The sequence below is a fragment of the Petaurus breviceps genome, unplaced genomic scaffold (assembly GCF_028583685.1).
Source record: "Petaurus breviceps papuanus isolate PSGF00001 unplaced genomic scaffold, PetGlider_PUasm1.0 90845, whole genome shotgun sequence".
Classification (NCBI taxonomy): Eukaryota; Metazoa; Chordata; class Mammalia; order Diprotodontia; family Petauridae; genus Petaurus; species Petaurus breviceps.
In genome coordinates, this window is record NW_027187359.1 from 6,115,178 (window position 1) to 6,128,173 (window position 12,996).

At 42.7% G+C, this 12,996-nt stretch overlaps 1 protein-coding gene across 1 annotated transcript in view; it reads right to left on the reverse strand.

Annotated features, from left to right (window-relative positions):
* Nucleotides 1-442: 442 nt before the first annotated feature.
* Nucleotides 443-12,996, reverse strand: part of KIF3C (kinesin family member 3C) — a 62,111-nt gene continuing 49,557 nt past the window's right edge. The window contains exons 6-8 of the mRNA XM_069072011.1: nt 4,632-4,740; nt 3,212-3,384; nt 443-3,023 (exon numbers count right to left, since the gene is read on the reverse strand). Of these exons, the coding sequence (XP_068928112.1) occupies nt 2,930-3,023; nt 3,212-3,384; nt 4,632-4,740 (376 nt within the window). The 3' untranslated portion in view covers nt 443-2,929. The remainder of the gene's footprint in view (nt 3,024-3,211; nt 3,385-4,631; nt 4,741-12,996) is intronic.

Here is a 12,996-nt window from a genome sequence, read left to right on the forward strand (position 1 = left end):
AAGTGGGGGAAACCATGGAAAGGGAGGACATGGCAGAAGTCTGGTGGCAACACTAGACTGGGGACCTCTCATTTCAGGTTCTGAGAGCTCCCCATAGATATGGCTCTCTTGGTGTGGCCCCTCTGCCCCGATCTAGAGCATCAACACCTACAGCTAAGGCAGTGTTCCAGACCACAGAGAACCTGGCAACAAGATTTTCACAAAGGGTTGGACCCTGCAGTCCAGTGCCTTTTTGGTCTTTTCCCACCTAAGATTCCATGGTCAAACAGGGAGTGTTTGACCTTACTGGCACTGAACCAGACTTGTATTTCCAAATTACTATATGGAAAGGGAAGAGAATGGAGAGGGGAAGAGAATGGAGAGGGGAAGGAAAGAAGAAAGGAAAAGAGGGAGAAAATAAAAGAAACAAAGCAAGAGAGAAGACAAGCAGCAGCCTCAGTAATGATACTCATTCCTTTATTGTTGATTTTGTTCATCTGAATAGGGTTAGGGCTGACGGCTTGCTGGCAGCACCCAATGGCAGGTGCACATTCAACAGAGAGGCCTCCTTCCTAAGCCAGGGGAGACAGAGTTAATATTTATATATATATTTATAATACGTCCTGTATATTCATATGTATAGAGTGACAAGAGGGCCATCATACAGTTAACGCTGGAGTTCTAAATAAATACCATAGCAACAGGCACAGAAGTTTGGTCCTAATCAAGGCCTGTACTTTGTTAATCCAATGTCTGATTCATTAGAAGGAAAAGAGAGAGACTGAGACCTTGCCACCCCCATCAGCCCTGAACCCCAGGATATTTTACACTGAGAGTGAAGAGTCCCCTTAGTGAGGTAAACACATATGTCCACACACACACACACATACATAGGTGACAGGCAGATGGGAAGCTCCTCTCATGACCTCAGGTCCAGAATCTCAGACCTGGGGGGTGGGAAAGTCAGGGATTGTGCTATAAGACTGAGGGACCAAATGATCAGATAGTGAACAAAGGCAATTGAAGAAAGAGGGTCCCCACCCTTGAGCAAATGTGAAAAGATGACAATAGCTCTGTTTCTTCTACCTTCAAAGGCTTGAGCAAGAGAGGGGGCTTTCCTGGCTTTTATTCCCAGACTAGGAAGTGTAGTCAGGAAGATAGGCCCTTACCTCCCATAACACCTGGGAAGCTTCCAGCCAACTGCCATCTCAGCCCAAGTCAAACCTTCCTGCTTAGTCTTCTGATTCAAGTCCTTTTCTGCTCCATCCAATATGTAACTATTTCCCTTGAAAAAGAGGGATGTGGTGACCAGAAGCAAGCTAGGTACAAGGTCCATAAGAGCTGAGTCCCTTAAGGATGTTTGAAGGGAAAATACCTCAAGAGCCAAAGAAGAAAGACAAAGTTCAGAGATAAAAGAACAGGAACTGTGGATTAGTATATTTCTCTGGGGGTTGGGAAGCAGGGCTATGTGAGGGAACAATGTCACCCCTGAACATACCAAATGCAATTTGGTATGGTGAGCCTCGGGTTTCCTCCAATAGATGAGGATCCCCATTCTGTTGGTGGTGTGACCAAGAGAATCTGAAAGTTTTTATGAAAAGAGGTCACATGAAATTAGATTAGAATAGAGGCAGATTTAAGGAAATCCCTAAACTAGTGATTCCCAACCTTTTGGAGATCATGACATTCTAAACATTTATTTGATTTCATGATTTCTGCCCCTCCTCCTCAAGTGTGTATTTTAAAAAAAATTAAAGTCAATTAAAATTAAAAGTTGGTTTTTGTTGCTATTTTCTTTAGAATTCTGTACATCTTCTGACATGAGACATCGTTCACCAATATAACAAAATTTGAGAATTACTACCATAGGGGCTAATTCACATAATAACTGCAAAGGGTTTGGTTCATTTTCAAGAAGGCAATATTCCCAAGAGCTTGGATTCAGAAACGATAAGTAGTATTAAGTGAAGCTATTAAGAGAGTGAGCCTGGGTCCTCTATTCCTGTGCTGAAAAATGGAGGGAAGCACCAGGTATGAAGAGCTGATTTTTTTTTCAAAGTCAGGTTGGTGCAAATCCCTCCTGCAGCTTAGAGCTTGGGTCCCCTCAGCAGCTGTGGCAAGACACCACATCTTAGACATGGAGAACCATTGCTCCTTTCCCCCAAATGCCTTTAACTGGAGCTTGTAAATAGCAGCAACTGACATCCCCAGCCCTGGTCCTAGAATCCAAGTAAAGGATTGAGAGAGTGAAGGAAACAGTTTGTAGAGAGCCAGGAGTCTGCATCAAAACTGAAGGTTGTGACCTGATGCAATGAGGTTATTTGAGTCCGTGGAAGTGTCCTAGAGAAAAGCTGACAGAGGCTGCTTGGGTCCCAGACAATTCAAGCTTTAGCCCTTGCAGCTCAGCAGCACCTCAGGACTCCCTGGTTAGGCCTTCTGGAACCACCATTGCTGGGAAGCTCCTTTTTCTCTCTGGACAGCCAAGATTTTCCACCATCAGAAGTTGCCCGGTGGTGTCTTTAAGTGCCACAGGGGATGAGAAGGAGATGGAAATCATGGAATGGGATGTGTAGTGAAGAACACTTTTTCTCAGGCACCGGCCACCTTCCCTTCAAGAGACAGCTGATATGGGCACTGGCCAGAGGCCCATCTGAGGGGTACTGGCAAGAGGGAAGCTGCCCAGTGACTGCTGCCAGCCCCAGAGGCCTCAGTGAAGGTCATTTCCCCCATACCAGCTGAGCTCCATGAATAAATAACATTAAATAAATAAGGGAGGCTAACAATTGAAGGCAGGGGGACAGTCTGCTAGATTCTCACCCCCTCACACACACACACACATACACACACACACACACATGCACGCCCACAAAGCCGCAGATGAGATGATTCGAGGCTGGCTGCCCATATCCCCAGAGTCTGTGGGGCCAGGCAGCATGGTCCTTGGAGGCTGTCACTCATGGGCCAGCATTGTAGAGGGACGCAGAGAATTGGAGGCCAGTGGGACATGCGAGGTGGAAGAGGCCAGCAGCTGAGGACTCTGGCACCTGGTGGGAAGAGTGGGTGGGAAGGTGGAAAAAGAACACAAGAAACATGTCAGGTAGGTCTAAGCCTATCCCTAATTCTCTTTTACTTTACTCCCCATCAATGTGTCCCCTGTAGCTCCCAATAGGCCACTGGGTCCTCCTAGTCCCTAGATCAAATTCATCCCCCACTGGCCTTTGGGTATACTGACCAGGACCTGGACTTTCGAACTTTAGAGGTGGAAGGTCTTTCAAGGAAGCTGTCCAGACGCATAAGCCTCTCCATGTGCAGTGCCCGGGGATCTTGTTCTTGGTCGTGAGAGAATTCAACCTCAAAGACAGCTGGAGGGGACACATCCAGTTCCAGGAATAGGATGTTCTCTGCCTGTCCCCAGGAAAGTAAAACCAGATATAGGTACAGATGTGCCTAGCACCATGTACCTTCCCTGCCCATAGCTAATATTGACTGATGATGGTGGCAATGAACAAATCTGGGACAAGGCACTTGTGTCACCTCAGCAAGGTCTGAATATTATATTCCCCTGAGTCTAAAACCAGGCCCTGCATTGTCAGACATAGCCAATGAATTGATCTATTTTCCTTAGCTGTACCTTTTTGTTGTGAGAGAGGGTTCCAGGGAGCTAGGAAGGAGTCACTGGGAAGTGATTTGCATATGAGGCAAAAAATGTTAATAAAATATGTGTTGAATTTTATTTTTTTGATATCCTGGGCTGGAAATGCAAGGACCATAAACAGGCTGGATCTTCCTCTGATTGGCACATGAGCTTTGACCTGCTCTGTTTCTGACCTAGGCTGATTTGCCCCTCCTTAGGCAACCTGATGGCCCACCTGCTCCTAAGGGCTCACCCTATTGATGCCAGACTGGACCCCCAACCGAATTAGCCCATTGCAGCTCAGATCTCCCAAGTCCAAGAGATCTACCAGCTTCAACCTCCCAGGAAGCAGGAATTATAGGCATATGCCACCGTGCCCAGCTATTTATTGAATTTTTTTATGTATACATCTATATGCTCCTGCTCAGCTGAAGCCTAAAGCTTTCATGGTCATTTATGTAGCATATCATAAAATAAATTCCTCTGCGCCATGAAAGGTAGAATTTCCTAGCATGAAAATATGTACAAGAGGAACCATTGCATAGTTCATAGAAAGCCAGCCTCAGAGTCAGGAAGTCCTGGGTTCTAATCCTACCTCTGACACACACTACCTCCATGACTGTGGGCAAATTTTATAGTGTCTCAGTGCTCCTGTCAACTCACTAAGACCCTAGGGTGTTTTTAAAAAAAATTAACATCTATGAGAACTGGGCTTGATAAATATCTCTCTCCCTAAAATTGAAATAGCTCTGGATTTGGAATCTTAGGACCTGGGTTCAAATCCTAGCTCTGCTACTTGTATAATCTTGGGTCAATCATTTCCATTCTTTGGGCTTCCACTAAAATGAGGGAGCTGGGCTAGATGAACTCTAAGGTCCCCACCTGCTCAGAATCCTCTGTGTTGTATCCTGCCCCTAGTCCTTGCCCTAGTGATGAGTAGGATAAAGTAGTCAGTGATGACTGAGATTCATACCTTCCTGGAAATCTTCCCATTCCCCTCTATTTCCTAAGCTCTTACCCTGTATCTGGGGTGGGACCCCATTGCCATGGCAACCCGGGCATATTGGCTGATGGGTCTCTTGTAGCCCACCGCTGAGGTTGGTCGCTTCTTCATTTGGCTGTTATTGCTGTAAGAGAGAGATGGTATCAGGATGAGTTTCCTGTGTGCACAAAGGAATGGTGACATCATGAGGCATTAAGTGGTCATTAATGTGCCCAGCAGACTTCCAGCCCTGCAGGCTCGGTTATTTCCTCTTTCTCATTTTGCTGCTGTCTGTCCATTCAAACTAACCTGAACTGGCCCAGACAGTTTCATATGTACCATCTGTTCCCAATTTTTCAAAAGGGGGAACGAGGATAGCGTAGGTGACTGAAATTCAATATCATTGGGCCAAGAGATTTACAGAATTATGTAATCTAGAGTTATGAGAGACTTATTTCAGAGGCTAATTCATCCAACTCCCATCTCAAAATTATACCCCTTGCAATGTACCAGACAAGGGGTCATCTAGACTTTGTCTGAAGATGTCCAGTAAGTAAAACTCCACTTTTTGAGGCAGTCCATTCCACCTATGGACTGCTCTCATTGTTAGGAGTTTTTTCCTGACATCAAGTTTACATTTATATCTTTATAAATGCCCCTAGTTCTACTTTCTGGTGCCAAACAGACAAGTCTGAAACCTCTTACTCACGACAATTTTTCAAATATTTTAAGACACTTAACATATCTCCTGAGTTTTCTTCTCTTTAAACAGTTCCAGATCCTTCCCCCTCTTCCTCCTACCGACTTTCAACAAGATAACTAATAGATAATAGTATTGGTAAATTTGTCTTTTTGGTAGAGGAGAAAGAGCACAGGACTTGGATCTAGGTGGATGTGGGTTTGAAGCCCAGGGAGGGGTCTCACTGCTGTCAGTCAATCAACAAGCATTTATTGATAATCACCTACTAGGTAGGTTCCAAGTATTCTGCTAAGGGTTAGAGTTACAGATACAAAAAGGTGATAGTTACTAGCCTGCCAGAGCTGACACCCTAATTTCTTAAATTATCACAAAGTTCATATTGCTAACTATAAATGAAGAGAGATCTGACGAATCCTTTGCCACTGAAAACAGAACTTCCAACTTCCATGCCCCATAATCTTTTGACAGGAAGCTGGCTTCAATTCAATTCAAAGAGTATTTAAGGGCCTACTATGTGCAAAGTGGGTAGGTAGGTGGCACAATGTATAGAGTGCCAGGCCTGGGTAGTCAAGAAGACACCTCTTTCTGAGTTTAAATCTGGCCTGAAACACTTACTAGCTGTGTGACCTTGGGCAAGTCACTTTAATTCTATTTGTCTCCGTTCCTTCATCTATCAAATAAGCTGGAGAAGAAATGGCAAACTACTCCAGTATCTTTGCCAAGAAAACCCCGGATGGGGTCACAAAAGGTCAGACAAAACTGAAAAAATGACTAAACAACAACTATGTAAAAAAGAACAGTGGTCACACATAAGTACATATGGTCCCTTCCCTCAAGGAACTTACAGATTTATTGGGAAGAAACAGATGAAATAGTTAAATAGTAATATTTAGTAATAATAATAATAATAGTATTTATATAATACTTTTAGGTTTGCAAAGCACTTTACAAATATCTCATTTGGCCTCACAATGACCCTGGGAGGTAAATGCTATTATTATCTGCATTGTACAGATAAACAAACTAGGGTTAACAGAAGTAAATTGCCTGGGGTCATGCAACTAGTAAGTGTCTGGGTCCAGATTTGAAAGGTCTTCCTAAACTCCAGGTCTAGCTCTCCAGCCACTGTGCCACCTTGCTGCCTATTATAGCAAGGGCATCAGATTTGGAGTCAAACAACCTTGATTCTACTACCCAGTACTTTTGTGAACTTGGCCAAGACCATTCAGGTCTCTGGTTTCCTTTTCTGCCAAACAAGGTGGTTAGACTAGATGGCTTACTATCTATGTGGCCTTAGGATTGCCATTTAACCTTCATTAGCTTTACTTTCCTCTTCTGAAAAATGAGAGATTTGGAGTAAATGGACTCTATGATCTAGCTCTGTGATAGTGACTCTAAAGTCTGACATTGCCCTAAATCTTATGACCTTTGTTTACCTGTAAAAGATGAAACCAGTTAGCAATGAAATAGTCAAAAGGTTGGCATCTAGAAGAAGATCCAAAAGCAATGGTCCTAGATTATTCACCCACTGGCTATGTAGTCCTTAAGTAACTTGAATAGGCAGCCCAGGAAGGCATTAACAATGCTTCTATTTCTGTAGTGGGAAAGTAATGGAAAATTATGCAACTACCAACCAGCCAATTGTGTGCTAGGAGCTCTGGTCTCCACCAATAGGGTGGCTCCCACTTAGGTAGCTCCCATTGATCTCTTGGCATTGACCAAGATAGGTCATGGAGTACAGACTTGGGTAATGGATGACTTTGGCTTCTCTCTCTGAAGGATTTGGGGCAGTGACAGGAAGAGTGAATAGCGGAAGCAACTGGGGAAAGTATTTTTGCTTCTTTGGCTGGCACAGAGGGGAAAAATGCAGTCGGTTGCCATCTTGAAGTTAAAGGGCACTTTCACTTGAAGTGAAAGGAATGAAACTGGAAGTAAAAGAGCTTTCTGAGTCCTGCTTTAATCCAACAAGCAATTATTAAATGCCTACTCTCTAGAAGCCCTGTGCTGGTACTCAAGTATGTGAAGGCTCTTCCTTTGATTTCATCAGTGTAGAAAGCATCTGGTGTTGGCCCATCAATAACTTTAATCTAAGGGAGGCACTGGAAATTCAGAAAGGTTAAATGACTTGCTTTTAGCCACACAGCTTATGGAATATTTGAGAAAGAATTTGAATCCAGGTCTTTCTGACTCCAAGCCCAAACTTCTACCTACCATTCTACTTTACTGGAGAACTGTTGTTTGTCTTTCATTCTCGAAGAGGACCATGACATCATGGAGGTGATGCCTTGACATGCAAGTAAATTGGATACAAATGAAGGAAGGCTGTGCAACGTCACCAGCCTCATTCCTCCTCTGGAGCCATTTGGGTCTAGTGGCCAGATGTAGATCAGGACAACTGGACATGGCCCATGATGCAGCAGAGGACCTTAACCTTTTCAAGCTAAGGTCTCTAACAGGGCTTGTTAACCCCAATAGAGGTTAACCCATTCAGTTATTAAGGAAGTTATTAAGGCAATACCCATTCAGTGATTAAAGAAGGTCTCCACTTTTTTTTTTACTCTTTTTAGTCAAAAAAACAAACAAAACAAAACAAACAAAAAAAAAAATATAATCAATTGGAAGACCCTCAGGGTTTCTGGCCAAAACAGAAACAACTGCTATCTACATTCATTCTGAGGAAAACTGGATAGAAAGACAAAGAATACAAAACAATCCCTCAAGGCATGGGGAGAGCACACATCCGTTTCCTTTGATGGAGGGGAGTAAATTTTCACTGCCGCCTTAGTTCTCCGAAAGGGGCAATGTTGGAGGAGAAAAAGGGATTGAAACACAAAGGAAGAAGGGAAGAAGCAAAAGAAAAAAGGGCAGAAATATGGAGAAGGAAAAGGAAGAAACCATAAAGGAGTCAGGTGAAAGCATAATCAGACTCCATTCTGCTGCTACCTCTTTGGTGCAGCCTTTCTTGATTCCCCACTCTCCTTCCCCCACTCCACCCTCTTCCCATCTGAAAGTTTTCTCCTCCCTCAAATTTTCCTAGAGCACTTTGTCTGGATCTCTTCCTCTGCCCCCAGCATTTCCTACCTGGTATCATATTTATGAAAGAGAGAGCTCTCAGACTTTGACTGATTATATCTACATATAAAAGCTTCAGAATGTAACTGGGCAAGTTGGAGAGACAAAAAGCCTGGCTCACTGCCTTTAATCTTTTCCCAGCCCTCTCACCTACATGCAAGAGGGAAAAGAGTTTGGAGCTAAAAACACCAAGACAAAAAACAAACAAACAAACAAAAACCCCAAACCACCAATTAGTGGACTTGATGTGTGGGGGGAAATGTCCTGTTGAGGACACAGAAGCCTTCAGGCCAAGAATCTGAAAGAGAACAGATAAACAACGCCTAAAGGGAAAATACTGATAAAGGCTTATTTTCTAGGGTAGTTGCTGGCGAAGGCAGCAGCTTTTCTGAAATAGCTATATAAAATGCTTCTAGCTTGTAACTAAAAGCACAGCAGAACTCACTTTTCTCATGAAGATGAGATAGTACTATAGCTAAGGATTTCAGCAGAAGCCAGAAAACAGAAGCCATAAGCAGAGACAAGTCCTGATATCACATGGCTAGTAGGCAGGAGCCAGCACCTCCAGCAGAGACCATTAGGGAACAAGTCCAGCAGGAGCAGCATGCAGGCATTATTAGTAGACATCAAAGGTCCTACGACATGGGCAAGGGCTGTCCCTCCATACATATGTGCCCTAGCCACTTGTGTTCCCTCTATGTCCATCTCTCTAAGTGTTCTTTCTTCCTGGCCAAACATATGCTCTGTGTGTGTGTGTGTGTGTGTGTGTGTGTGTGTGTGTGTGTCCCTCCACTCAGATTTCTAGCCATGTATTTCCCATGTGTTTACCTCTCTACTTGTGTGTTTTGTGTGTCCATCCTTTCTACTGCTGGTTTGTGTATCTGTGGAAGTGGGTGTCTGAGCTTTGAAGAAAACGTTACATTTATATTTTTCTACTATACCATTTCATTAAATACCTTTGCTTTGAACTAACTGTGCTGTCTGGTTGATGATTAAAGATAAACACATCAATGGGGGCTAATAAGCCCTGGTTTTAGTGGATCTATAAACCCACAGGGAATATTGAATCTAAGGTAGCCTTCTTTGGGGGACCCAAGCTAAGAGTTGGGGGGGATGCCTCAGGCACTACATTTATCTTTGTACATTTCACACTTCCCACTAGAATGGAAACTCCTCAAGGGAAGGATCTGTGCCATTTTTAAACTTTGTACATCTAGTAAAATGCATAATGCTTTATATATAAGAGGTGCTTGATAAATGTTTGTTGAGAGAAAAATTACTCATTTGCATGCATCATTTTCTAAATGTTGTATGGTAGCGTCATGGTGGTCTTTGAGTCAGAAGACCTGGGTTCAATTTCTGACTCTGTTACTTACAAGTCATATAGACTTCAGCAAATAAATCCCTTATCTTCCGTGTGCCTCAGGGTTTTTTTTTCATGTAAAATGGGGAAATTCTACCCTCATCATGTATCCACACAGAGCTGTTGTGAGGATCAAATGAGACAATGTATGTGAAAGTTTTATAAACTATAAAGTGATACATAGCTACTATTTATGTTTTATTTATGGTGAAGGAGAAAAACCATTAAACATCAGTAATAAGATCTATAGCCAAAGCTGGAGCCTGAGTCATCTGGTGTGCTAACTACCTGTGTGACTTCAAGTTAGATTATGACCTCTCTGAGCTTTCCTCATCTGAAAAATGGGGATGATGATGTCTGCCCTACATAACTCATGGGGCTTTTCTGATGAGAGAATATAACAAAAGAAATGATAATGTTCTGAAAAGAATAAGATAATAGTAGGTCACATTTATATGAGACAGCTAGGTGGCATGGTGGGTAGCATGTTGGCCCTGGAGTCAGGAAGACGTGAATTCAAATCCAGCCTCAGACACTTACTAGCTGTGTGACCCTGGGCAAGTCACTTGACCCTGTTTGCCTCAGTTTCCTCATCTGTAAAATGAGCTGGAGAAGGAAATGGCAAAACCACTCCTGTATCTTTGCCAAGAAAGCCTCAAATGGGGTCATGAAGAGTTGGACAGGAGTGAAATGATTCAACAACAACAACACATTTATAGTGTTTTAGGGTTTGCAAAGTGCTTTACATATATTATTTCATTCCATCCTCCTAACAGCCTTGTGAGGTGGTCACTAATTATTATCTCCAGGTTACAGACAAGGAGAATGAGGTTGACTTGCCCAGGGTCACAAAGCCATTGTCAGAATGTCTGAGGCAGAATTCAAACTCAGGTCTTCCTGACTCCAAGCCCAACTAGCTAAAAAAAAAATACAATACAAATGCCAAGTATTATTGTTCACATTATAAATAACACAGGTGGTAAATGATAAAAATGTCTGACTGCTGGAGCTCTCCTTAGAAAATGAATCACAATTAGCAGCTGACTGGTATAATGTATTGGGTTAAACTAAAGATTACTAGAAAAAGAGGTCAGTGTGGTCTTTGAGAGGTCAGGGAGACCCCAAGGGTTAGGACCAGGCAGTAGACCCATCCTATTTAAGTTTCAAGGCAATTAAGGACAATGTAGAGAGCCCCTGAGAGCTGCCAGGCAGGATGACTGTGTGAATGTCAACTCCAGGGCATGCAAACTGACACAAGGCTCTTGGCAGCAGGGGGTTGGGGGGGGCAGGGAATGTGTTATGTTTTTTCTGTCTCATGACATCATCCGATTGGGTAAGCAGTGGTGCAGGTCAAGTGTCTGCTGGCAGAATGAGCCAATGAAAGACGCCACATATATTCTGGGAGAGTACAGAGAAGTCTGCCTTGCAAAGAGTACACAAAACCTCTGTGCTGGCTGATCTCTTCTACCTGAGCTCTGTTCTCTGCGGTCATTCTCTAAGCAAGAAGTATGACTTATGGCTGATTGCCCAGAACTGAGGTCATCTTTCCTATAGAGGCTAAATTGCTCTGGCTACATCCACATCTTCAGGGAATCCCAAATGACCGTCTCTTGCTGGCTGTGTGGTATAATGGTTAGAGTGCTGGAGCTGGAGTCTGGAAGACCTATGTTCAAATTCTGTTTCTTACCCTTAGCAATTCTGTGATTTACACAAGTCACTTTACCTAGACAAGCCTCAGTTTCCTTACTTGTAAAATAAGAGAGTTGGAAGAGGTGTCTAAGGTACTTTCTAGCTCTAAATCTATGATTCTCTAATCTTTATTAACACTTAAATGCTTCATCTTATGCTTCATCTCAATGTTGAAGGCTGTCATCTCACCATTGCTACCTCTTCCTTTCACCTGTCCCTGGATGTTTACCATCCAAACTATCATTCAGCTCACAGCACTGTGTCACTTTTCTCTTAATTCAGAGGTGTCAAACACAAGGTCTAGGGCTGCATGTGGCCTGCAATACTACAGAGTGTGACTCAGAACCAGATTAAAATTAGGTTCCTATCCAATTTTAATGTGTTAATTTAAATATATATGTATATACACATATGTATGTACACGTATGTATGTATATGTCATGTTCTAAGTCAATGTGTGGCCCACAGGGATCCTTATATAGTGGCCCTAGTCTCTATTTGAAACTACTAACCTTATGCTAGCCCCTATTTTACAAATAAAAAAACTGTGACCTAATGAAGGTTAAAGTGACTTGCCCAAAGTTGCACAAGAAAGAAGGAAGGGCAGAGATTTGAACCCAGCTCATCTGACTCTTTCAGAGGACCAGGACTCTTTCCATTGTATCAAATCATGGCTAGAGATGGTTTTAAATGGAGTTCTTCTCCAGGTCTTTCACTTGTACCCAGCACTGCAAATTCAGATTTCTTCCTGGTTTGCCCTTGCTCATTTTTGTTACTTCTAACATTCATTAAGTATCTTCTATGTGCCAAGCACCATTACTCAATTTGTTCCATCCATCCAAATGTCTAACCCAGTGGCAAGACAAGACATTTGCATACCTCAGGCAAGGTTTAAAAACTACACACAGACTTTGAGCATTCACACCCCTCTCACCCAGATCTTCAGTGACTCCCTATACCCTTCCAAATAAAATACAAATTCCTTATCCATGGCATTTAAAGCCCTACACAACCCAGATCCAATTTGCCTTTCCATCACTATTTTGCATTATTAGCTCCATCCACAATGGACTTTTAGCTCTTCCTTCATCTTATCCTATGCTTTTTACACAGGTCACTACCATTCATAGAACACACTCCTTCCCCATCTCTGTCTGTTAAAAGTTTTTTCTTCATGATCATCCTCTATAGTTACATACTTTCCCTGATTCACCCCCAATCCCCCAACCATGACTGGAAGTGACCTCTCTCACATCTTTTTCATTTTGTTGGTCTCTTGGTCCTATTACACTGTCTTGTATAATATTTTTTTGAGAACATGTCCATGGAATCAGAAGCTCGTCAAAAGCAGGCAATGTTGTTTTTCACCTTTGTATCCCAGCACCTGCCTTGCACATGATAGCTCCTCAATCAGTCTATGATCCTAGGTTTGCTGAATGAATAGCACATTCACTGTAATATATGCAACTTGACTTCTCACAAAATAAACACCTGCATATGGAAAACAGAATTTCTGACATTAAAAATGTGCATTTATTTTTAAAAAAGTAATATTAAAACTATCCCTTGCTATAGTC